At 42.3% G+C, this 26,931-nt stretch overlaps 1 protein-coding gene across 2 annotated transcripts in view; it reads right to left on the bottom strand.

Moving 5' to 3' along the window:
* The window catches only part of LOC133554097 (MICOS complex subunit mic25a-like), a 153,672-nt gene that overhangs the window by 44,648 nt on the left and 82,093 nt on the right, over positions 1-26,931 (bottom strand). For both annotated transcript variants that reach the window (XM_061902490.1, XM_061902491.1), the window contains exon 6: positions 64-134. In XM_061902490.1, coding sequence (XP_061758474.1) covers positions 64-134 — 71 coding nt within the window. The remainder of the gene's footprint in view (positions 1-63; positions 135-26,931) is intronic.

The raw sequence follows: 26,931 nt of genomic DNA, 5'->3' as shown, positions 1-26,931 counted from the left end.
CGTGTCGGAGGCCTCAGGGATTAATATGCTGGACGAGTGTGTGATCATGAGTGTGTATCTTACCTCACGTGTGATTCTGTCTTGGAGGCAGCTTGGTGGAATTGCTCCTTACTCTGTTCATACATTTCCATGTTCTATAAACACAAAAACAAACAACTATATTCAGGACCATCAGAAAAAAAAAAATCCATTCGTTGTCATGACTTTCATTATGATTGTGAATAATTGACAAAATTCCCCAAAAAAGTGCAGTTCCCCTTTTAAGTATTAATAAATCAACTCACGAGATTAATCACAAATGATTACCACATTAATCATGAACACACTTCGATTAATCATGCAATTTATTTTGATCGTACAACATGGGCGGAGCCCCCTTAAATAAATGTCTTGCCCCCTCAAATCAAAATTTGAGAGAGCAAATTTGAATAAACTCACCAAATTACCACATTACAAGTTGATAAATAAATAAATAAATGGGTTGTACTTGTATAGCGCTTTTCTACCTTCAAGGTACTCAAAGCGCTTTGACATTACTTCCACATTCACACACACATTCACACACACTGATGGAGGGAGCTGCCATGCAAGGCGCCAACCAGCACCCATCAGGAGCAAGGGTGAAGTGTCTTGCTCAGGACACAACGGACGTGATGAGGTTGGTACTAGGTGGGATTTGAACCAGGGACCCTCGGGTTGCGCACGGCCACTCTCCCACTGCGCCACGCCGTCTCTAAGTTGACAAAATTATCTGCACTAGCGGAAAAATCCGCCGACAAAGGGACACACACGATATAGTAGTCGGCTTCCTTCTCATCTCTCCCTCCGCTATTCACCATTCCACAGGCTGCGCGGCAGACACACACCCCTCAGCCCTCAGTAAACATCCAATCACTGTTGCAGTATGAAAGTAAAAGAAAAGGAAAAGTTGTCGACATTTATCATATACTTGTTAGGATGGGTGTATTTGCGTAGTCTTATCCGTCATAAACACGTTTATCGTCGCGGACTTTCGGTGCTACGGAGTTCCTTTTTTTTTTTATTTTTTTTTTTTTTACAACTTGACGAGAGCAGTGACAGCGGAGGCTCTGAGCAGCAGTGGTTTGGGAGGCAGAGAGCCTCCACTGTCCCTGTAACAAGCTACAAGTCATTTAAGATGCTGTTAATGAGGGTAAAAATGAAACATAAGGTATATATCCTGCTTAGCAGTCCTCCTCTGCTGTCCTCTGTTCAGAGCGGAGTCCCTAGCAACGGCCCGTTTTACTTAGCAACGGTCCGGCAATCGACTGCTGGAATTCCTTTTCTGTGGTTTTTCTTGTAATTCTACATAGTCAACCTTTAATGTTTCAATCTACATTTTATAATAAACAAATTATAAGTTTCATTTGATATGACCAAGACACCTAAAAAGAAAAACACTGCCGTTTTCATCAATTTACAAGCAAGTGGGCAACACACGTACATTGGAGTGAATGAATGTTGTGCCCACGTTCTGTTTTATAAATTAGTTTGAGATTCTTTTTTATCATTATTCATCAGACTACCTTTCAGTGTTGTAAATATTGACTGTACTGTGTTAAGTCCTACTTTGGGTCCAAATTTATTTGAGAGTTAGGCCATCCAGTTAGGATAAATGTTATGTTGTTGGTTGATAAAATCTGGATGAAGGATGTTTTATTTTATTTTATTCATTTATTTAAATTTTTCAGTTTCCCCCCCTGAGGGATTGCCACCTTATTGTGCTCAGGGGGTGTGCGTGCCTCAGTGACCGTAAGAGCTATACCAGCAGGAGCTTAGTTTTCAGGTGGGAAACCCAAGTTGGACAGGTCTGAAGGTAGAGGCCTGACAAAGTGCAATCCACTACTCCAGGTTGGAGTTGGACACATAGCTAAAGACCATCCATCCATCCATCCATCCATCCATCCATCATCTTCCGCTCATCCGAGGTCGGGTCGCGGGGGCAGCAGCCTAAGCAGGGAAGCCCAGACTTCCCTCTCCCCAGCCACTTCGTCTAGCTCTTCCCGGGGGATCCCGAGGCGTTCCCAGGCCAGCCGGGAGACATAGTCTTCCCAACGTGTCCTGGGTCTTCCCCGTGGCCTCCTACCAGTTGGACATGCCCTAAACACCTCCCTAGGGAGGCGTTCGGATGGCATCCTGACCAGATGCCCGAACCACCTCATCTGGCTCCTCTCCATGTGGAGGAGCAGCGGCTTTACTTTGAGTTCCTCCCGGATGGCAGAGCTTCTCACCCTATCTCTAAGGGAGAGACCCAAACTCATTTGGGCCGCTTGTACCCGTGATCTTATCCTTTCGGTCATGACCCAGAGCTCATGACCATAGGTGAGGATGGGAACGTAGATCGACCGGTAAATTGAGAGCTTTGCCTTCCGGCTCAGCTCCTTCTTCACCACAACGGATCGATACAAAGTCCCCATTACTGAAGACGCCGCACCGATCCGCCTGTCGATCTCACCATCCACTCTTCCCTCACTCGTGAACAAGACTCCTAGGTACTTTAACTCCTCCACTTGGGGCAGGGTCTCCTCCCCAACCCGGAGATGGCACTCCACCCTTTTCCGGGCGAGAACCATGGACTCGGACTTGGAGGTGCTGATTCTCATTCCGGTCGCTTCACACTCGGCTGCGAACCGATCCAGTGAGAGCTGAAGATCCTTGCCAGATGAAGCCATCAGGACCACATCATCTGCAAAAAGCAGAGACCAAACCGGAACCCCTCAACACCCTGACTGCGCCTAGAAATTCTGTCCATAAAAGTCATGAACAGAATGGGTGACAAAGGACAGCCTTGGCGGAGTCCAACCCTCACTGGAAATGTGTCCGACTTACTGCCGGCAATGCGGACCAAGCTCTGACACTGATCATACAGGGAGCGGACTGCCACAATAAGACAGTCCGATACCCCATACTCTCTGAGCACTCCCCACAGGACTTCCCGAGGGACACGGTCCAATGCCTTCTCCAAGTCCACAAAGCACATGTAGACTGGTTGGGCAAACTCCCATGCACCCTCAAAAACCCTGCCGAGAGTATAGAGCTGGTCCACAGTTCCACGACCAGGACGAAAACCACACTGTAGCCAAAGACCCATTTCAATAAAGAAAGCATCGTTACTATAAGCACAGAAAAATAAATGCTGGAGCATGATGTGTAACACATGATGCCCCCTTCACATTTCTGACTGCCCCCTCATAAAAGCATACCTAGAACCGCCCCTGTCGTACAAGATCTTGTACCTTAACCTCTATACCAGGGGTGTCAAACTCATTTTAGCATGGAAGAAAATCTATTCCCAAATGGGCCGTGATGGTAAAACCATGGCATGATAACTTCAAAATAAAGACAACTTCAGGTTGTTTTCTTTGTTTTACTTTGGCCAAAAATAGAACAAGCACATTCTGAATATCATCCTCATGGACGGAACACTACAAAGGTGTTGAAAACTGAGGAAATTGGTGCAGTTTCAACAACACAATGACCTTAGACTTGGTTTTAGTGTATCAACAAAGCCAGGATTCAACTTTAAGTCAACGTCTTTCTGGGATTGAACAAAAACACAACATGGAAACTCTTCTAGGTACCAAATACCTCCTTTGTCATGTCCATTTATAAATTCAGAGCTAACTCAACAAACTGGGGCGGCATAGCTCGGTTGGTAGAGTGGCCGTGCCAGCAACTTGAGGGTTGCAGGTTCGATTCCCGCGTCCGCCATCCTAGTCACTGCCATTGTGTCCTTGGGCAAGACACTTTACCCACCTGCTCCCAGTGCCACCCACACTGCTTTAAATGTAACTTGGATATTGGGTTTCACTATGTAAAGCGCTTTGAGTCACTTGAGAAATGCGCTATATAAATATAATTCACTTCACTTCAAACGCAGGTAAAAACTATTCAAACGGGTAAAGTTCACTTTTCTCGGGTTTGACAGATATTTTGGGGGCAACGAGGGTGCCAAACGACAATGTGTTTGAGGCAGAAGACGTAAAACGGCAGGTTTAGTTTCACGAGGGTCGGTTACCATGAATTGATTAACGTGGACCCCGACTCAAACGAGTTGAAAAACTCATTAGTTTAGTGGTCAATTGTACGGGATATGTACTTTACTGTGCAATCAATCAATCAATCAATGTTTATTTATATAGCCCCAAATCACAAATGTCTCAAAGGACTGCACAAATCATTACGACTACAACATCCTTGGAAGAACCCACAAAAGGGCAAGGAAAACTCACACCCAGTGGGCAGGGAGAATTCACATCCAGTGGGACGCCAGTGACAATGCTGACTATGAGAAACCTTGGAGAGGACCTCAGATGTGGGCACACCCCCCCCCTCTAGGGGACCGAAAGCAATGGATGTCGAGCGGGTCTAACATGATACTGTGAAAGTTCAATCCATAGTGGCTCCAAGACAGCAGTGAGAGTCCCGTCCACAGGAAACCATCTCAAGCGGATCAGCAGCGTAGAGATGTCCCCAACCGACACAGGCGAGTGGTCCATCCTGGGTCTCGACTCTGGACAGTCAGTACTTCATCCATGGTCATCGGACCGGACCCCCTCCACAAGGGAGGGGGGGACATAGGAGAAAGAAAAGAAGCGGCAGATCAACTGGTCTAAAAAGGAGGTCTATTTAAAGGCTAGAGTATACAGATGAGTTTTAAGGTGAGACTTAAATGAGGTAGCATCTCGAACTGTTACCGGGAGGGCATTCCAGAGTACTGGAGCCCGAACGGAAAACGCTCTATAGCCCGCAGACTTTTTTTGAGCTCTAGGAATCACTAATAAGCCGGAGTCTTAGTCAATCTACTAATAAAAGTTTCAATCAATCAAAGAGGAGGAGTCACAGTCCACCTTTACTGTGTACTTCTTGATTGGTTTAAACCATTTGCTTGCCTGACAGAATTGCTATTGTGACCTCTAGTGGACATTTAGAAGAGCAGTTTATTTTGTTAAAAAAAAACAAAAAACAGCTCACTTTTATAATTGGCAAACTCTTCAAACGGGCCAGGTTTGACACCAAGTGAATGATATTTATATAGCGCTTTTCTCAAGTGACTCAAAGCGCTTTACATAGTGAAACCCAATATCTAAGTTACATTTAAACCAGTGTGGGTGGCACTGGGAGCAGGTGGGTAAAGTGTCTTGCCCGAGGACACAACGGCAGTGACTAAGATGGCGGAAGCGGGAATCGAACCTGCAACCCTCAAGTTGCTGGCACGGCCACTCTACCAACCGAGCTATACCACCACTGCTCTACACGGCCAGTGATCAGATCAATGCATACGTCAGTACAAAAACGAGGGAGGGGAATCCGACTGGTGTGCTCGCTGGCAAAGAAACTCCAAAATACAGCTTGAAAGAACTTTAGATAAAATTCTCACTCGGTTTTGTGCAAATAAACGACACGCATTTAAGTAAAACGTTTATAAAACGTTCCTGGTTGACATTATGACGATAAAATTGCATTTGTGTACAAATATTGGGGTCTTAAGCAAAGTTTTATTATGCAAGCCAGTGAGATAAACCATGATTAATCCATCCATTTTCTACCGCTTATTCCCTTTCGGGGTCGCGGGGGGCGCTGGCGCCTATCTCAGCTACAATCGGGCGGAAGGCAGGGTACACCCTGGACAAGTCGCCAGCTCATCGCAGGGCCAACACAGATAGACAGACAACATTCACACTCACATTCACACACTAGGGCCAATTTAGTGTTGCCAATCAACCTATCCCCAGGTGCATGTCTTTGGAGGTGGGAGGGGCCTATCCCCAGGTGCATGTCTTTGGAAGTGGGAGGAAGCCGGAGTACCCGGAGGGAACCCACGCATTCACGGGGAGAACATGCAAACTCCACACAGAAAGATCCCGAGCCTGGATTTGAACCCAGGACTGCAGGAACTTCGTATTGTGAGGCAGACGCACTAACCCCTCTGCCACCGTGAAGCCCATGATTAATCCAAATTATAAAATGTGATTAATCTCATTACAATAATCATGTGACAGCCCAAAGTTTTCTTTTTGTTAATATGTGTTTAGATTTGGACCCTCGCTTTGTACGACGTGTCCAGACACTGCATTTGCATTGCATCTCCCCCTTTTGGTCAACGTATGCACCAGCCTTTTACAATCAACATTCTTTTCATAAACCTATGCCCGCCACATGTTTTTTATGCGGTAAAATCTCATGAAGAAAAGTGAAGTCACATTTCTTTTAGCCTGCAAGTATTTTCTTACATTTGAAGAGGATTTTTGTCAGACAGCATTTGACTAAAGCAGGGGTGCCCATTACGTCGATGGCGAGCTACCAGTCGACCGCGGGGGGTGTGTCAGTCCATCTCCAGCCAGGCTTTTAAAAAAAAATAGACCTAAAAATGAGTGATCATCAATCTTCACCAAGACGTCACTTAAATGACATTCACGGTACCGGAGGGTCTTGTGAGATGACGCTGGCTGCTGCAAGATCATTATTAGTAGAAGCATTTAAGCATTTAAGTCTCACCTTAAAACTCATTTGTATACTCTAGCCTTTAAATAGACTCCCTTTTCAGACCAGTTGATCTGCCGTTTCTTTTCTTTTTCTTCTATGTCCCACTCTCCTTTGTGGAGGGAGTCCGGTCCGATCCGGTGGCCATGTACTGCTCGCCTGTGTATCGGCTGGGGACATCTCTGCGCTGCTGATCAGCCTCCTCTTGGGATGGTTTCCTGCTGGCTCCGCTGTGAACGGGACTCTCGCTGCTGTGTTGGATCCGCTTTGGACTGGACTCTCGCGACTGTGTTGGATCCATTATGGATTGAACTTTCACAGTATCATGTTAGACCCGCTCGACATCCATTGCTTTCCTCCTCTCCAAAGTTCTCATAGTCATCATTGTCACCGATGTCCCACTGGGTGTGAGTTTTCCTTGCCCTTATGTGGGCCTACCGAGGATGTCGTAGTGGTTTGTGCAGCCCTTTGAGACACTAGTGATTTAGGGCTATATAAGTAAACATTGATTGATTGATTGATATTATGAAAATATGACCGAGAGGAAGGCGAGAAACACTTTTTATTTCAACAGACTCTCTCGCGCCGTACCTTCCGTCAAAACTCTAAAGGCCGACTGCACATTTCCTATCTTCACAATAAAAGCCCTGCTTCATGCCGCCTGCGCTAACTAAATACAGAGTCTCGGAAAACTGGCGTGCACAAGCGATCCCTCAGAAAGCTGGCGTGACTCTTATTTTGTTAGCGCAGGCAGCATGAAGCAGGGCTTTTATTGTGAAGATAGGAAATGTGCAGTCGGCCTTTAGAGTTTTGACGGAAGGGACGGCGCGAAAGTCTGTTGAAATAAAAAGTGTTTCTCGCCTTCCTCCCGGTCATTTTTTCATAATAATGAACTGGCAGCAGCCAGCGTCATCTCACAAGACCCTCGGGTGCCGTGAATGTCAATCAAGCAAGCTACGGAATTTGCCGCCAATGTTTTTCTTGTAAAGTGTATGGAAGCTGGATGAATTAGATGCCAAAAACCAACCACTTTCATGTGGTATTGTACAGAAAGGACAACTTTTTTTTCTCCTCCATTTGAAAATGTGGGCGTTATCATCATTACTGTCTGATTCCAATCAATGCAAGTCATCAGAATCAGGTAATACACCAACTTATATTCTTGTCTTGGTGAAAGAAAGACATCTATGTGTTACACATGCTTGTATTATCATTAAACACATTTCACTTGTTTACAAAAATGTCTCTTTCATAAATAAATAAATATAAATGATATATATAAATGAGGTAGATCCCCTCGAGTTGGTCAATTGAAAAGTAGCTCGCCTGCAGAAAAAGTGTGGCCACCCCTGGACTAAAGTAATGTTCTTGTGGTAAAAGAAAAACAAAAAACACTTCTAATCTAGAGCCTCTCCCATGATGATCCCTCTAGCTTAAGCCTGCACATTTCAAGCATCTTCAACAAATATTTAACCAATAAACGGTAACGGGTTAGGGGGGAAAAAACAAGGAAGGCAGGAAAAATGGGTAGAAAACCTCCTGAGGAGCATCAAGAAAGCCAAGCAGTGTGGATACTCACTTGTGTTGCCGTTATTTACACCAGGGGTCGGGAACCTATGGCTCTAGAGCCAGATGTGGCTCTTTTGATGACTACATATGTTTCTCAGATATTTATATTTATATAGCGCTTTTCTCTAGTGACTCAAAGCGCTTTACAAAGTGAAACCCAATATCTAAGTTACATTTAAACCAGTGTGGGTGGCACTGGGGGCAGGTGGGTAAAGTGTCTTGCCCAAGGACACAACGGCAGTGACTAGGATGGCGGAAGCCGGAATCGAACCTGGAACCCTCAGGTTGCTAGCACGGCCACTCTACCAACCGAGCTATGCCGAGTAACCGTGTAATACTCTTCCATATCAGTAGGTGGCAGTCGGTAGCTAATTGCTTTGTAGATGTGGGAAACAGCGGGAGGCAGAGTGCAGGTAAAAAGGTGTCTAATGCTTAAACCAGGGGTCGGGAACCTATGGCTCTAGAGCCAGATGTGGCTCTTTTGATGACTACATATGTTTCTCAGATATTTATATTTATATAGCGCTTTTCTCTAGTGACTCAAAGCGCTTTACAAAGTGAAACCCAATATCTAAGTTACATTTAAACCAGTGTGGCTGGCACTGAGGGCATGTGTGTAAAGTGTCTTGCCCAAGGACACAACGGCAGTGACTAGGATGGCGGAAGCCGGAATCGAACCTGGAACCCTCAGGTTGCTAGCACGGCCACTCTACCAACCGAGCTATGCCGAGTAACCGTGTAATACTCTTCCATATCAGTAGGTGGCAGTCGGTAGCTAATTGCTTTGTAGATGTGGGAAACAGCGGGAGGCAGAGTGCAGGTAAAAAGGTGTCTAATGCTTAAACCAGGGGTCGGGAACCTATGGCTCTAGAGCCAGATGTGGCTCTTTTGATGACTACATATGTTTCTCAGATATTTATATTTATATAGCGCTTTTCTCTAGTGACTCAAAGCGCTTTACAAAGTGAAACCCAATATCTAAGTGACATTTAAACCAGTGTGGGTGGCACTGAGGGCAGGTGTGTAAAGTGTCTTGCCCAAGGACACAACGGCAGTGGCTAGGATGGCGGAAGCCGGAATTGAACCTGGAACCCTCAGGTTGCTAGCACGGCCACTCTACCAACCGAGCTATGCCGAGTAACCGTGTAATACTCTTCCATATCAGTAGGTGGCTAATTGCTTTGTAGATGTGGGAAACAGCGGGAGGCAGGGTGCAGGTAAAAAGGTGTCTAATGCTTAAACCAGGGGTCGGGAACCTATGGCTCTAGAGCCAGATGTGGCTCTTTTGATGACTGCATCTGGCTCTCAGATAAATCTTAGCTGACATTGCTTAACACGATAAGTAATGAATAATTCCGCTGTCAAAAATAACGTTCAAAATATAAAACATTCTCCTGAATTTTAATCCATCAATCCGTTTTTCTACTGCACCTGTTCAACAAGTCGTATTAATGGTAAGAAGTATTTCATTTATTGTTGGTTAGCTTAAGAATAACAATGTTATTAAGCAGAATAAGAGACTTATTATACACTAAAAATGTTGGTTTTACTTAAAAATGCACGCATTTAGTTGTATTCGGTCTTAAAAAAATATGTTATATGGCTCCCACGGAAATACTTTTTAAAATATTTGGCTTGTATGGCTCTCTCAGCCAAAAAGGTTCCCGACCCCTGATTTACACAATCCTGGCTGTGTGTGGAATCATTTTCAGTGGATAGTAAATCTATACTTGTAAACAAGCTGTACATTGACTCCTTTATATTCTCTAATATTGTCTATTGAGAAACTATACTATAATAGAGTGGTTGCTGCAATGTGAGGAGCGTACTCTCTCTTGTTAGAGACTGAGTCTGTTTATCAGGCTTCCACTTATTGCAGCGGCAATAATCGCAGTTTATTATAACCCGTTTGTCTAGTTGATTGTTTTTGTCCTTGGCTATTCGACAATAATGATTATTTGATTCATCTGGAGAAATGTGGGGGGGGGGGGGGGTGGGGGGGGGGATGCCATCCATCCATCCATCATCTTCCGCTTATCCGAGGTCGGGTCGCGGGGGCAGCAGCCTAAGCAGGGAAGCCCAGACTTCCCTCTCCCCAGCCACTTCGTCTAGCTCTTCCCGGGGGATCCCGAGGCGTTCCCAGGCCAGCCGGGAGACATAGTCTTCCCAACGTGTCCTGGGTCTTCCCCGTGGCCTCCTACCGGTTGGACGTGCCCTAAACACCTCCCTAGGGAGGCGTTCGGGTGGCATCCTGACCTCATCTGGCTCCTCTCGATGTGAAGGAGCAGCGGCTTTACTTTGAGTTCCTCCCGGATGACAGAGCTTCTCACCCTATCTGTAAGGGAGAGACCCAAACTCATTTGGGCCGCTTGTACCCGTGATCTTATCCTTTCGGTCATGACCCAAAGCTCATGACCATAGGTGAGGATGGGAACGTAGATCGACCGGTAAATTGAGAGCTTTGCCTTCCGGCTCAGCTCCTTCTTCACCACAACGGATCGGTACAACGTCCGCATTACTGAAGACGCCGCACCGATCCGCCTGTCGATCTCACCATCCACTCTTCCCCCACTCGTGAACAAGACTCCTAGGTACTTGAACTCCTCCACTTGGGGCAGGGTCTCCTCCCCAACCCGGAGATGGCACTCCACCCTTTTCCGGGCGAGAACCATGCACTCGGACTTGGAGGTGCTGATTCTCATTCCGGTCGCTTCACACTCGGCTGCGAACCGATCCAGTGAGAGCTGAAGATCCCGGTCAGATGAAGCCATCAGGACCACATCGTCTGCAAAAAGCAGAGACCTAATCCTGCGGTCACCAAACCGGAACCCCTCAACGCCTTGACTGCGCCTAGAAATTCTGTCCATAAAAGTTCTGAACAGAATCGGTGACAAAGGACAGCCTTGGCGGAGTCCAACCCTCACTGGAAACGTGTCCGACTTACCACCGGCCATGTGGACCAAGTTCTGACACTGATCCTACAGGGAGCGGACCGCCATACCCCATACTCTCTGAGCACTCCCCACAGGACTTCCCGAGGGACACGGTCCACAAAGCATATGTCTAGTCTACATGGGGAGGGAGATGAATGAGGTTAAATCTCTCAATTTCTTGCTTGTGTCACATTTTAAGTTTTGAAAAGTCCTGCATTTATGGTACGTTCCATTCGTACCGGAAAGTCGGAATTTCCGAGTAACCAGTCGGAAAAAAAAACTGTTATGCACCCACCCCAAAAAAACTTGGATTTCCTAATTCGAAAGTCCTCACCATTGACATTTTCTAAGGGTACGCAGCATGGAGCGCTACTGCCGACTGGCGCTGACGGCAGTCCTCACCCCCAAGTTAGCTTCAAAGATGGCTGTTCCGAGTGTAAACAATAATATAAGTTTCCGTAATACCCATTATTAGTTTATATAAGGTAATTTTACGTTATGGGTTTTATGTTACACATGGCTAGCAATAGCTTCTAACAGATAAGAAAAGCACAAGAATAGTTTTATATTTCCGACTTTGTAGCTGGAACGCTAATAACTCGGCTGTGACGTCATTCCCAGCTATGACTTCCAACTTCCGAGGTTAAAGGCCTACAGAAATGAGATGTTCTTATTTAAACGGGGATAGCAGGTCCGTTCTATGTGTCATACTTGATCAATGGCTTCCTGTGCACTTAAGATGTGACTTTAAGGTTTTACTACTTACGTATAAAATACTACACGGTCTAGCTCCAGCCTATCTTGCCGATTGTATTGTACCATATGTCCCGGCAAGAAATCTGCGTTCAAAAGACTCCGGCTTATTAGTGATTCCTAGAGCTCAAAAAAAGTCTGCGGGCTATAGAGCGTTTTCCGTTCGGGCTCCAGTACTCTGGAATGCCCGCCCGGTAACAGTTCGAGATGCTACCTCAGTAGAAGCATTTAAGTCTCATCTTAAAACTCATCTGTATACTCTAGCCTTTAAATAGACCTCCTTTTTAGACCAGTTGATCTGCCGCTTCTTTTCTTTCTCCTATGTCCCCCCCTCCCTTGTGGAGGGGGTCCGGTCCGATGACCATGGATGAAGTACTGACTGTCCAGAGTCGAGACCCAGGATGGACCGCTCGTCGGGACCCAGGATGGACCGCTCGCCTGTATCGGTTGGGGACATCTCTACGCTGCTGATCCGCTTGAGATGGTTTCCTGTGGACGGGACTCTCACGGCTGTCTTGGAGCCACTATGGATTGAACTTTCACAGTATCATGTTAGACCCGCTCGACATCCATTGCTTTCGGTCCCCTAGAGGGGGGGGGGGGGGTTGCCCACATCTGAGGTCCTCTCCAAGGTTTCTCATAGGCAGCATTGTCACTGGCGTCCCACTGGATGTGAATTCCCCCTGCCCACTGGGTGTGAGTTTTCCTTGCCCTTTTGTGGGTTCTTCCGAGGATGTTGTAGTCGTAATGATTTGTGCAGTCCTTTGAGACATTTGTGATTTGGGGCTATATAAATAAACATTGATTGATTGATTGATTGATTTTGCGATAATGACACATTTTTGCTGAAAGGATTTAGTAGAGAACATCCACGATAAAGTTTGCAACTGTAGGTGTTAAGAGAAAAGCCCTGCTTCTACCGGAAGTCGCAGATGATGACGTCACACGTGTGATGGCTCCTCACATATTCACATTGTTTTTAATGGGAGCCTCCAACAAAAAGTGCTATTCGGACCGAGAAAATGACAATTTCCCCATTAATTTGAGCGAGGATGAAAGATTTGTGTTTGAGGATATTGATAGCGACGGACTAGAAAAAAACAAACAAAAACAAAAACGCGATTGCATTGGGACGGATTCTGATGTTTTTAGACACATTTACTAGGATAGTTCTGGGAAATCCCTTATCTTTCTATTGTCCATCCATCCATCCATCCATCATCTTCCGCTTATCCGAGGTCGGGTCGCGGGGGCAGCAGCCTAAGCAGGGAAGCCCAGACTTCCCTATCTCCAGCCACTTCGTCTAGCTCTTCCCGGGGGATCCCGAGGCGTTCCCAGGCCAGCCGGGAGACATAGTCTTCCCAACGTGTCCAGGGTCTTCCCTGTGGCCTCCTGTGGACGTGCCCTAAACACCTCCCTAGGGAGGCGTTCGGGTGGCATCCTGACCAGATGCCCGAACCACCTCATCTGGCTCCTCTCCATGTGGAGGAGCAGCGGCTTTACTTTGAGTTCCTCCCGGATGGCAGAGCTTCTCACCCTATCTCTAAGGGAGAGACCTGGAAACTCATTTGGGCCGCTTGTACCCGTGATCTTATCCTTTCGGTCATGACCCAAAGCTCATGACCATAGGTGAGGATGGGAACGTAGATCGACCGGTAAATTGAGAGCTTTGCCTTCCGGCTCAGCTCCTTCTTCACCACAACGGATCGATACAACGTCCGCATTACTGAAGACGCCGCACCGATCCGCCTGTCGATCTCACGATCCACTCTTACCTCACTCGTGAACAAGACTCCTAGGTACTTGAACTCCTCCACTTGGGGCAGGGTCTCCTCCCCAACCCGGAGATGGCACTCCACCCTTTTCCGGGCGAGAACCATGGACTCGGACTTGGAGGTGCTGATTCTCATTCCGGTCGCTTCACACTCGGCTGCGAACCGATCCAGTGAGAGCTGAAGATCCCGGCTAGATGAAGCCATCAGGACTACATCATCTGCAAAAAGCAGAGACCTAATCCCGTGGCCACCAAACCGGAACCCCTCAACGCCTTGGCTGCGCCTAGAAATTCTGTCCATAAAAGTTATGAACAGAATGGGTGACAAAGGACAGCCTTGGCGGAGTCCAACCTTCACTGGAAACGTGTCCGACTTACTGCCAGCAATGCGGACCAAGCTCTGGCACTGATCATACAGGGAGCGGACCGCCACAATAAGACAGTCCGATACCCCATACTCTCTGAGCACTCCCCACAGGACTTCCCGAGGGACACGGTCCAATGCCTTCTCCAAGTCCACAAAGCACATGTAGACTGGTTGGGCAAACTCCCATGCACCCTCAAGAACCCTGCCCAGAGTATAGAGCTGGTCCACAGTTCCACGACCAGGTCAAAAACCACACTGTTCCTCCTGAATCCGAGGTTCGACTATCCGGCGAAGCCTCCTCTCCAGTACACCTGAATAAACCTTACCGGGAAGGCTGAGGAGTGTGATCCCACCATAGTTGGAACACACCCTCCGGTCCCCCTTCTTAAAGAGAGGGACCACCACCCCGGTCTGCCAATCCAGAGGTACCGCCCCCGATGTCCACGCGATGCTGCAGAGTCTTGTCAACCAAGACAGCCCCACAGCATCCAGAGCCTTAAGGAACTCCGGGCGGATCTCATCCACCCCCGGGGCCTTGCCGCCGAGGAGCTTTTTAACTACCTCAGCGACCTCAGCCCCAGAAATAGGAGAGTCCACTACAGATTCCCCAGGCACCGCTTCCTCAAAGAAAGACGTGTTGGTGGGATTGAGGAGGTCTTCGAAGTATTCCCTCCAAGCGATTCTTTCTATTGTGTTGCTAGTGTTTTAGTGAGTTTAATATTACTTGATAGTCAGATGTGTGTGACCACGGGTGTCTTGACGGCAGCTATGGACGGCACAAGCTCAGCTTTTCTCCGGTAAGAAGCGACTTTTTAACCACAATTTTCTCACTGAAACCTGCTGGTTGACATGTTGGCTTGACCGCGCTGTGATCCATAGTGAAGTTTCACCTCCAGGAATTTTAAACAAGGAATCACCGTGTGTTTGTGTGGCTAAAGGCTAAAGCTTCCCAACTCCATCTTTCTACTGTGACTTCTCCAATATTAATTGAACAAATTGCAAAAGATTCAGCAACACAGATGTCCAAAATACTGTGTAATTATGCCGTTAAAGCAGGCGACTTTTAGCTGTGTGTGTGTGCGCAGCGCTCATACTTCCTAAAAACCCGTAACGTCTTGCGTACACGTCATCATTACACGGCGTTTTCAACAAGAAACTCCCGGGAAATTTAAAATTGCAATTTAGTAAACTAAACCGGCCGTATTGGCATGTGTTGCAATGTTAATATAAATGATCAGACTGCGTGGTGGGTAGTAGTGGCTTTCAGTGGAACGCTAATATATAAGTCAAGAGGTGATTGTATAAAAAAGTATTTCAATTCTATACTCAACATTTTAGCTTTTTGTCTATTTGTAATGATATTTTTTTAATTTTTTTTCTCAGGATTATAAGGCACACTGCTGATGAGCGGGTTTATTCAGGTCTATTATCATACAAAAGGCGCACCGGATTGAAAAGGGGGTCTTATAATAATTTTTTTCTAAATTTAAAACATTTCGTTGTGGCCTACATAACCATAAAGATGGTCTACAGACCATCATTAAGTCGTTTTGTGGACGGTCTTATTTATTCGACATCGTCTTCTCCCCCGTCATCTTTGTTTGAGCGGTGTAGCGTGCAAGGACGGACTGGAAGAAGAGTCAAAAGATGGCGCTAACTGTTTTAATGACATTCAGACTTTACTTCAATCAATAACGGAGCAGCATCTCCTCATCCGTGGCTCACTAGTAGAACCGTCCAACCTGAACTCTTTAATAACTTAAGTTTCGTGGGTAAATTATGTAAACTCACTACACCGGTCATTTTAGCGCTTCTATAGCGAGATACAAGTTAGAACTTTACGCTACTTTGTATTTGAAATGGCAACAGTGGAGGATGAATGTCCCATAACAAGAAGATCGAGAAAAAGAAGACACTTGTTGGCGACGGTGTCTTGACGGACTACAATGGCAGAGGCTTGCAAATTTTCAGGACTTATGCAGATCCCAAATACACATCAGCAGGTAGGAGAAGGTAAGAAAAGCTGATTTTACATAACATTGCAAAACGGCAGATAATATGTCTGCCAATAGGTGCTATTTTACGGTCCTTGTACACACACCATAACAATACTCCTATGTTGACAATCCATTAAGCGGTGTGGCTTCATAGCTTACCAAAGTTGAACTAAAACACTTTGACAGATTTTTGAGCGCAGTGTGTAATGTTCTATATTCTCAATGGAACATTTAAAGTCGTGGTGTTGTTTTTTGGCGTCATCCTGCAGTATACACGTATCTCTTATGTGTGACTGCCATCTACTGGTCTCACTTATTGTCAGAATAATTGTATAATTGGGGCGGTTTAGCTCGGTTGGTGGAGCGGTCGTGCCAGCAACTTGAGAGTTGCAGGTTCGATTCCCGCTTCCGCCAACCTAGTCACTGCCGTTGTGTCCTTGGGCAAGACACTTTTCCCACCTGCTCCCAGTGCCACCCACACTGGTTTAAATGTAACTTAGATATTGGGTTTCACTATGTAAATGCGCTTTGAGTCACTAGAGAAAAGCGCTATATAAATATAATTCACTTCACTTCATCTAAGTTATCACAAAACTTTGTGTTTCCGTGAGTTCCTGGCGAGCAGATAAAAGCTGTCTTTGATCTAACCCCACTGTGTAGGATGGGAAGTGACATGAAAGTGTCGGTTTCTTTGATCTATTGTAACCCACAGGAAGATTTTGTCTTGACCCGAGATTTACAAAGCGGAGGGGAAACAGGACCTGACGCAAGCAGCAGGCATCTTTTCTTTGAACTGTTTTGTTACCAAGGGCAATGGCTGTTTATGACCCTCTCCCCTTAGAAACAGGGGAAAGTCCAAATAAAAGAGGAGCCGTGCAACCTTTGTACAGAAGACTGTACAAAGAGTCCAGCCCAGATGTTTCTCCTCAATGAGCTAAATTGAATTCGGTCTTTGTTTAATTCCTAGCTTCTTGTCTGTTTAATAGATGTCATCAGTGTTTGAAGTTGACACTTATCCATCCCATCCATTTTCTACCGCTTATTCCCTTTCGGGGTCGCGGGGGGCGCTGGCGCCTATCTCAGCTACAATCGGGCGGAAGGCGGGGTACACCCTGGACAAGTCGCCACCTCATCGCAGGGCCAACACAGATAGACGGACAACATTACTTATAATTACACCAAATAAAATAGCTTTGAGGCCGGTATCCACAACCAAAATTATTCTGTACATTAGGCGCATTGTGTTATAATGCGCACTTTTGATTTTTTAGAAAATCAAAGGCTTTTAATTGGCCTTATAGTCCGAAAAATACAGTAATAGCTTTTTTTTTACACAAAAAATGCTTCACTTTCCAATCCTATTCCAGTTTTGATATTTATGAATTCCTCAGGCACCCCAAACACGTTAATGCATTGTTTAAGTAATTTTTCCTGATTAAGATTCATTTTAACGGTTTAAAAGACGAGAAAACAGGAAAAAATGAAAATTTAATTGTGAAACATAGTTTATCTTCAATTTCGACTCTTTAAAATTCGAAATTTAACGGGAAAAAAATGAAGGGAAAACCCAGCTAATTCGAATCTTTTTAAAAATTAAAAAACATTTTTTTTATGGAACATCATTAGTAATTTTTCCTGATTAAGATTCATTTTAACGGTTTAAAAAGAGGAGAAAACAGGAAAAAATTGAAAATTTAATTTTGCAACAGTTTATCTTCAATTTCCATCCATCCATCCATTTTCTACCGCTTATTCCCTTTTGGGGTGGCGGGGGGCGCTGGCGCCTATCTCAGCTACAATTGGGCGGAAGGCAGGGTACACCCTGGACAAGTCGCCACCTCATCGCAGGGCATCTTCAATTTCGACTCTTTAAAATTCTAAATTTTACCGAAAAAAATTAAGAGAAAAACTGGCTAATTCGAATCTTTTTGAAAAAATTAAAAAAAGAATTTATGGAACATCATTAGTAATTTTTCCTGATTAAGATTCATTTTAAAGGTTTAAAAGAGGAAAAAACAGGAAAAAAAAAGAAAATTTTATTTTGAAACATAGTTTATCTTCAATTTCCATACATCCATCCATTTTCTACCGCTTATTCCCTTTTGGGGTCGCTGGCACCTATCTCAGCTACAATCGGGCGGAAGGCGGGGTACACCCTGGACAAGTCGCCACCTCATCGCAGGGCCAACACAGATAGACGGACAACATTACTTATAATTACGCCAAATAAAATAGCTTTGAGGTCGGTATCCACAACCAGAATTATTCTGTACATTAGGCGCATCGGGTTATAATGCGCACTTTTGATTTTTTAGAAAATTAAACGCTTTTAATTGGCCTTATAGTCCGAAAAATACAGTAATAGCTTTTTTTTTTTTTACACAAAAAATGCTTCACTTTCCAATCCTATTCCAGTTTTGCTATTTATGAATTCCTCAGGCACCCCAAACACGTTAATGCATTGTTTAAGTAATTTTTCCTGATTAAGATTAATTTTAACGGTTTAAAAGAGGAGAAAACAGGAAAAAATGAAAATTTAATTGTGAAACATAGTTTATCTTCAATTTCGACTCTTTAAAATTCGAAATTTAACGGGAAAAAAATGAAGGGAAAACCCAGCTAATTCGAATCTTTTTAAAAATTAAAAAACATTTTTTTTATGGAACATCATTAGTAATTTTTCCTGATTAAGATTCATTTTAACGGTTTAAAAAGAGGAGAAAACAGGAAAAAATTGAAAATTTAATTTTGCAACAGTTTATCTTCAATTTCCATCCATCCATCCATTTTCTACCGCTTATTCCCTTTTGGGGTGGCGGGGGGCGCTGGCGCCTATCTCAGCTACAATTGGGCGGAAGGCGGGGTACACCCTGGACAAGTCGCCACCTCATCGCAGGGCATCTTCAATTTCGACTCTTTAAAATTCTAAATTTTACCGAAAAAAATTAAGAGAAAAACTGGCTAATTCGAATCTTTTTGAAAAAATTAAAAAAAGAATTTATGGAACATCATTAGTAATTTTTCCTGATTAAGATTCATTTTAAAGGTTTAAAAGAGGAAAAAACAGGAAAAAAAAGAAAATTTTATTTTGAAACATAGTTTATCTTCAATTTCCATACATCCATCCATTTTCTACCGCTTATTCCCTTTTGGGGTCGCTGGCACCTATCTCAGCTACAATCGGGCGGAAGGCGGGGTACACCCTGGACAAGTCGCCACCTCATCGCAGGGCCAACACAGATAGACGGACAACATTACTTATAATTACACCAAATAAAATAGCTTTGAGGTCGGTATCCACAACCAGAATTATTCTGTACATTAGGCGCATCGGGTTATAATGCGCACTTTTGATTTTTTAGAAAATTAAACGCTTTTAATTGGCCTTATAGTCCGAAAAATACAGTAATAGCTTTTTTTTTTTTTACACAAAAAATGCTTCACTTTCCAATCCTATTCCAGTTTTGATATTTATGAATTCCTCAGGCACCCCAAACACGTTAATGCATTGTTTAAGTAATTTTTCCTGATTAAGATTCATTTTAACGGTTTAAAAGAGGAGAAAACAGGAAAAAATGAAAATTTAATTGTGAAACATAGTTTATCTTCAATTTCGACTCTTTAAAATTCGAAATTTAACGGAAAAAAAATGAAGGGAAAACCCAGCTAATTCGAATCTTTTTAAAAATTAAAAAACATTTTTTTTATGGAACATCATTAGTAATTTTTCCTGATTAAGATTCATTTTAACGGTTTAAAAAGAGGAGAAAACAGGAAAAAATTGAAAATTTAATTTTGAAACAGTTTATCTTCAATTTCCATCCATCCATCCATTTTCTACCGCCTATTCCCTTTTGGGGTGGCGGGGGGCGCTGGCGCCTATCTCAGCTACAATTGGGCGGAAGGCAGGGTACACCCTGGACAAGTCGCCACCTCATCGCGGGGCATCTTCAATTTCGACTCTTTAAAATTCTAAATTTTACCGAAAAAAATTAAGAGAAAAACTGGCTAATTCGAATCTTTTTGAAAAAATGAAAAAAAGAATTTATGGAACATCATTAGTAATTTTTCCTGATTAAGATTCATTTTAAAGGTTTAAAAGAGGAAAAAACAGGAAAAAAAAGAAAATTTTATTTTGAAACATAGTTTATCTTCAATTTCCATACATCCATCCATTTTCTACCGCTTATTCCCTTTCGGGGTCGCGGGCGCCTATCTCAGCTACAATCGGGCGGAAGGCGGGGTACACCCTGGACAAGTCGCCACCTCATCGCAGGGCCAACACAGATAGACGGACAACATTACTTATAATTACACCAAATAAAATAGCTTTGAGGTCGGTATCCACAACCAGAATTATTCTGTACATTAGGCGCATCGGGTTATAATGCGCACTTTCCATTTTTTAGAAAATTAAACGCTTTTAATTGGCCTTATACTCCGAAAAATACAGTAATAGCTTTTTTTTTTTTAAACAAAAAATGCTTCACTTTCCAATCCTATTCCAGTTTTACTATTTATGAATTCCTCAGGCACCCCAAACACGTTAATGCATTGTTTAAGTAATTTTTCCTGATTAAGATTCATTTTAACGGTTTAAAAGAGGAGAAAACAGGAAAAAATGAAAATTTAATTGTGAAACATAGTTTATCTTCAATTTCGACTCTTTAAAATTCGAAATTTAACGGAAAAAAAATGAAGGGAAAACACAGCTAATTCGAATCTTTTTAAAAATTAAAAAACATTTTTTTTATGGAACATCATTAGTAATTCTTCCTGATTAAGATTCATTTTAACGGTTTAAAAAGAGGAGAAAACAGGAAAAAATTGAAAATTTAATTTTGAAACAGTTTATCTTCAATTTCCATCCATCCATCCATTTCCTACCGCTTATTCCCTTTTGGGGTGGCGGGGGGCGCTGGCGCCTATCTCAGCTACAATTGGGCGGAAGGCAGGGTACACCCTGGACAAGTCGCCACCTCATCGCAGGGCATCTTCAATTTCGACTCTTTAAAATTCTAAATTTTACCGAAAAAAATTAAGAGAAAAACTGGCTAATTCGAATCTTTTTGAAAAAATTAAAAAAAGAATTTATGGAACATCATTAGTAATTTTTCCTGATTAAGATTCATTATAAAGGTTTAAAAGAGGAAAAAACAGGAAAAAAAATAAAATTTTATTTTGAAACATAGTTTATCTTCAATTTCCATACATCCATCCATTTTCTACCGCTTATTCCCTTTTGGGGTCGCTGGCACCTATCTCAGCTACAATTGGGCGGAAGGCGGGGTACACCCTGGACAAGTCGCCACCTCGTCGCAGGGCCAACACAGATAGACGGACAACATTACTTATAATTACACCAAATAAAATAGCTTTGAGGTCGGTATCCACAACCAGAATTATTCTGTACATTAGGCGCATCGGGTTATAATGCGCACTTTTGATTTTTTTAGAAAATTAAACGCTTTTAATTGGCCTTATAGTCCGAAAAATACAGTAATAGCTTTTTTTTTTTTTTACACAAAAAATGCTTCACTTTCCAATCCTATTCCAGTTTTGATATTTATGAATTCCTCAGGCACCCCAAACACGTTAATGCATTGTTTAAGTAATTTTTCCTGATTAAGATTCATTTTAACGGTTTAAAAGAGGAGAAAACAGGAAAAAATGAAAATTTAATTGTGAAACATAGTTTATCTTCAATTTCGACTCTTTAAAATTCGAAATTTAACGGAAAAAAAATGAAGGGAAAACCCAGCTAATTCGAATCTTTTTAAAAATTAAAAAACATTTTTTTTTATGGAACATCATTAGTAATTTTTCCTGATTAAGATTCATTTTAACGGTTTAAAAAGAGGAGAAACAGGAAAAAATTGAAAATTTAATTTTGAAACAGTTTATCTTCAATTTCCATCCATCCATCCATTTTCTACCGCTTATTCCCTTTTGGGGTGGCGGGGGGCGCTGGCGCCTATCTCAGCTACAATTGGGCGGAAGGCAGGGTACACCCTGGACAAGTCGCCACCTCATCGCAGGGCATCTTCAATTTCGACTCTTTAAAATTCTAAATTTTACCGAAAAAAATTAAGAGAAAAACTGGCTAATTCGAATCTTTTTGAAAAAATTAAAAAAAGAATTGATGGAACATCATTAGTAATTTTTCCTGATTAAGATTCATTTTAAAGGTTTAAAAGAGGAAAAAACAGGAAAAAAAAGAAAATTTTATTTTGAAACATAGTTTATCTTCAATTTCCATACATCCATCCATTTTCTACCGCTTATTCCCTTTTGGGGTCGCTGGCACCTATCTCAGCTACAATCGGGCGGAAGGCGGGGTACACCCTGGACAAGTCGCCACCTCATCGCAGGGCCAACACAGATAGACGGACAACATTACTTATAATTACACCAAATAAAATAGCTTTGAGGTCGGTATCCACAACCAGAATTATTCTGTACATTAGGCGCATCGGGCTATAATGCGCACTTTCCATTTTTTAGAAAATTAAACGCTTTTAATTGGCCTTATAGTCCGAAAAATACAGTAATAGCTTTTTTTTTTACACAAAAAATGCTTCACTTTCCAATCCTATTCCAGTTTTACTATTTATGAATTCCTCAGGCACCCCAAACACGTTAATGCATTGTTTAAGTAATTTTTCCTGATTAAGATTCATTTTAACGGTTTAAAAGAGGAGAAAACAGGAAAAAATTGAAAATTTAATTTTGAAACAGTTTATCTTCAATTTCCATCCATCCATCCATTTCCTACCGCTTATTCCCTTTTGGGGTGGCGGGGGGCGCTGGCGCCTATCTCAGCTACAATTGGGCGGAAGGCAGGGTACACCCTGGACAAGTCGCCACCTCATCGCAGGGCATCTTCAATTTCGACTCTTTAAAATTCTAAATTTTACCGAAAAAAATTAAGAGAAAAACTGGCTAATTCGAATCTTTTTGAAAAAATTAAAAAAAGAATTTATGGAACATCATTAGTAATTTTTCCTGATTAAGATTCATTTTAAAGGTTTAAAAGAGGAAAAAACAGGAAAAAAAAAGAAAATTTTATTTTGAAACATAGTTTATCTTCAATTTCCATACATCCATCCATTTTCTACCGCTTATTCCCTTTTGGGGTCGCGGGCGCCTATCTCAGCTACAATCGGGCGGAAGGCGGGGTACACCCTGGACAAGTCGCCACCTCATCGCAGGGCCAACACAGATAGACGGACAACATTACTTATAATTACACCAAATAAAATAGCTTTGAGGTCGGTATCCACAACCAGAATTATTCTGTACATTAGGCGCATCGGGTTATAATGCGCACTTTTGATTTTTTAGAAAATTAAACGCTTTTAATTGGCCTTATAGTCCGAAAAATACAGTAATAGCTTTTTTTTTTTTTACACAAAAAATGCTTCACTTTCCAATCCTATTCCAGTTTTGATATTTATGAATTCCTCAGGCACCCCAAACACGTTAATGCATTGTTTAAGTAATTTTTCCTGATTAAGATTCATTTTAACGGTTTAAAAGAGGAGAAAACAGGAAAAAATGAAAATTTAATTGTGAAACATAGTTTATCTTCAATTTCGACTCTTTAAAATTCAAAATTTAACGGAAAAAAAATGAAGGGAAAACCCAGCTAATTCGAATCTTTTTAAAAATTAAAAAACATTTTTTTTATGGAACATCATTAGTAATTTTTCCTGATTAAGATTCATTTTAACGGTTTGAAAAGAGGAGAAAACAGGAAAAAATTGAAAATTTAATTTTGAAACAGTTTATCTTCAATTTCCATCCATCCATCCATTTTCTACCGCTTATTCCCTTTTGGGGTGGCGGGGGGCGCTGGCGCCTATCTCAGCTACAATTGGGCGGAAGGCAGGGTACACCCTGGACAAGTCGCCACCTCATCGCAGGGCATCTTCAATTTCGACTCTTTAAAATTCTAAATTTTACCGAAAAAAATTAAGAGAAAAACTGGCTAATTCGAATCTTTTTGAAAAAATTAAAAAAAGAATTTATGGAACATCATTAGTAATTTTTCCTGATTAAGATTCATTTTAAAGGTTTAAAAGAGGAAAAAACAGGAAAAAAAAAGAAAATTTTATTTTGAAACATAGTTTATCTTCAATTTCCATACATCCATCCATTTTCTACCACTTATTCCCTTTTGGGGTCGCTGGCGCCTATCTCAGCTACAATCGGGCGGAAGGCGGGGTACACCCTGGACAAGTCGCCACCTCATCGCAGGGCCAACACAGATAGACGGACAACATTACTTATAATTACACCAAATAAAATAGCTTTGAGGTCGGTATCCACAACCAAAATTATTATGTACATTAGGCGCATCGGGTTATAATGCGCACTTTTGATTTTTTAGAAAATTAAACGCTTTTAATTGGCCTTATAGTCCGAAAAATACAGTAATAGCTTTTTTTTTTTTACACAAAAAATGCTTCACTTTCCAATCCTATTCCAGTTTTGATATTTATGAATTCCTCAGGCACCCCAAACACGTTAATGCATTGTTTAAGATAATATCCATCCATCCATTTTCTACCGCTTATTCCCTTTCGGGGTCGCGGGCGCCTATCTCAGCTACAATCGGGCGGAAGGCGGGGTACACCCTGGACAAGTCGCCACCTCATCGCAGGGCCAACACAGATAGACGGACAACATTACTTATAATTACACCAAATAAAATAGCTTTGAGGTCGGTATCCACAACCAGAATTATTCTGCACATTAGGCGCATCGGGTTATAATGCGCACTTTTGATTTTTTAGAAAATTAAAGGCTTTTAATTGGCCTTGTAGTCCGAAAAATACATTAATTGCTCTTTTTTTTACACAAAAAATGCTTCACTTTCCAATCCTATTCCAGTTTTGCTATTTATGAATTCCTCGTTAATGCATTGTTTAAGATAATATGAGCAAAGTAAACTCCAGAAAGAAAAGAAAAGTAAACTGGTGCAGTGAGAACATTTGGCACAGTCAAAGAGACTTAAACAACAGCGTTTTGTGTCTGTGGGGCGCAGTAAAGCAAACACCAAGAGCCCTGCATACACAGACAGAAACACACACATTTGTACAGTATGCACGCATACAATATTCATGCAAAATGCAGACGCGCTCGCCGTCTCGCCCGACTTCCTGTCCTTCACACCGCCGCCTGCTGAGAGGTCTATCAACAAACATCCCAGGCCTTACAGCAAACACAGCTTGTGCCGCCCATATGCCCGCCTGCCAGACTTCTCGGGCCTCCGTAAACCAAACCTTTTGCTAATGAGACTCTGGCAAATAGTCGGGCATCTGACACTTGGAGTGTGTGCCAAAAAGGTCCTTCTCTTCTTCTGAAAAGTTGGATTTCAAAAAAAAAAGCTTACCGAAAGAAAGTCCATGCAAAATGAATGGCTTGCGCTTTTCTACCTTCAAGGTACTCAAAGCGCTTTGACACTACTTCCACGTTTATCCATTCACACACTGATGGAGGGAGCTGCCATGCAAGGCGCTAACCAGCACCCATCAGGAGCAAGGGTGAAGTGTCTTTCTCAAGGACACGACGGACGTGACGGGGTTGGTACTAGGTGGGGATTGAACCAGGGACCCTCGGGTTGCGCACGGCCACTCTGCCACTGCGCTACTGAAGTTAATCTCGAGATTATTGTGTTGAAAGTAAACAGTAAAAAAAAATGTATGATTTATTTTCTAAAACTTTAATGAGTAGGAACCTTTTGGATCCCCAATAATTTTAGTGTGATTTGTTTATTAATGTCATTGCTCAAAAAATATTAATTGATTAAAAACAATGGTTAAAAACAATTCTCCAATTATTATATAATCTCAAATATTTCATTTAAAAATATTATTGGGTGAAAATATTGCATATTTTGTGATTTTTTCCCTAAATTTTTTTTTTTTTGTGTGACAAAAAGAGCATACAACTTAAATCTTTAAAGTCATTATATTGACAGATAGACCTAATGTTGATTTACAGATTTAAAACTTGAATAATAATAATAAATGATAAATGGGTTGTACTCAAAGCGCTTTGACACTACTTCCACATTCACACACTGATGGAGGGAGCTGCCATGCAAGGCGCTAACCAGCACCCATCAGGAGCAAGGGTGAAGTGTCTTGCTCAGGACAAAACGGACATGACGAGGTTGGTACTAGGTGGGGATTGAACCAGGGACCCTCGGGTTGCGCACGGCCACTCTCCCACTGCGCTACTGAAGTTAATCTCGAGATTATTGTGTTGAAAGTAAACAGTAAAAAAAAATGTATAATTTATTTTCTAAAACTTTAATGAGTAGGAACCTTTTGGATCCCCAATAATTTTAGTGTGATTTGTTTATTAATGTCATTGCTCAATAAATATGAATTGATTAAAAACAATGGTTATGAGTTATTGATCTTTTAAATTCTCCAATTATTATATAATCTCAAATATTTCATTTAAAAATATTATTGGGTGAAAATATTGCATATTGCATTTTTTTTGTGTGACAAAAAGAGCATACAACTTAAATCTTTAAAGTCATATTGACAGATAGACCTAATGTTGATTTAGAGATTTAAAACTTGAATAATAATAAATGATAAATGGGTTGTACTCAAAGCGCTTTGACACTACTTCCACGTTTACCCATTCACACACTGATGGAGGGAGCTGCCATGCAAGGCGCTAACCAGCACCCATCAGGAGCAAGGGTGAAGTGTCTTGCTCAGGACAAAACGGACATGACGAGGTTGGTACTAGGTGGGGATTGAACCAGGGACCCTCGGGTTGCGCACGGCCACTCTCCCACTGCGCTACTGAAGTTAATCTCGGGATTATTGTGTTGAAAGTAAACAGTAAAAAAAAATGTATGATTTATTTTCTAAAACTTTAATGAGTAGGAACCTTTTGGATCCCCAATAATTTTAGTGTGATTTGTTTATTAATGTCATTGCTCAAAAAATATTCATTGATTAAAAACAATGGTGTTATGAGTTATTGATCTTTTCAATTCTCCAATTA

This window comes from Nerophis ophidion, linkage group LG06, assembly GCF_033978795.1.
Source record: "Nerophis ophidion isolate RoL-2023_Sa linkage group LG06, RoL_Noph_v1.0, whole genome shotgun sequence".
Taxonomy (NCBI): domain Eukaryota; kingdom Metazoa; phylum Chordata; class Actinopteri; order Syngnathiformes; family Syngnathidae; genus Nerophis; species Nerophis ophidion.
The sequence above is the reverse complement of the archived record's forward strand: the minus strand, read 5'-3'. Positions and strand labels throughout refer to the sequence as shown.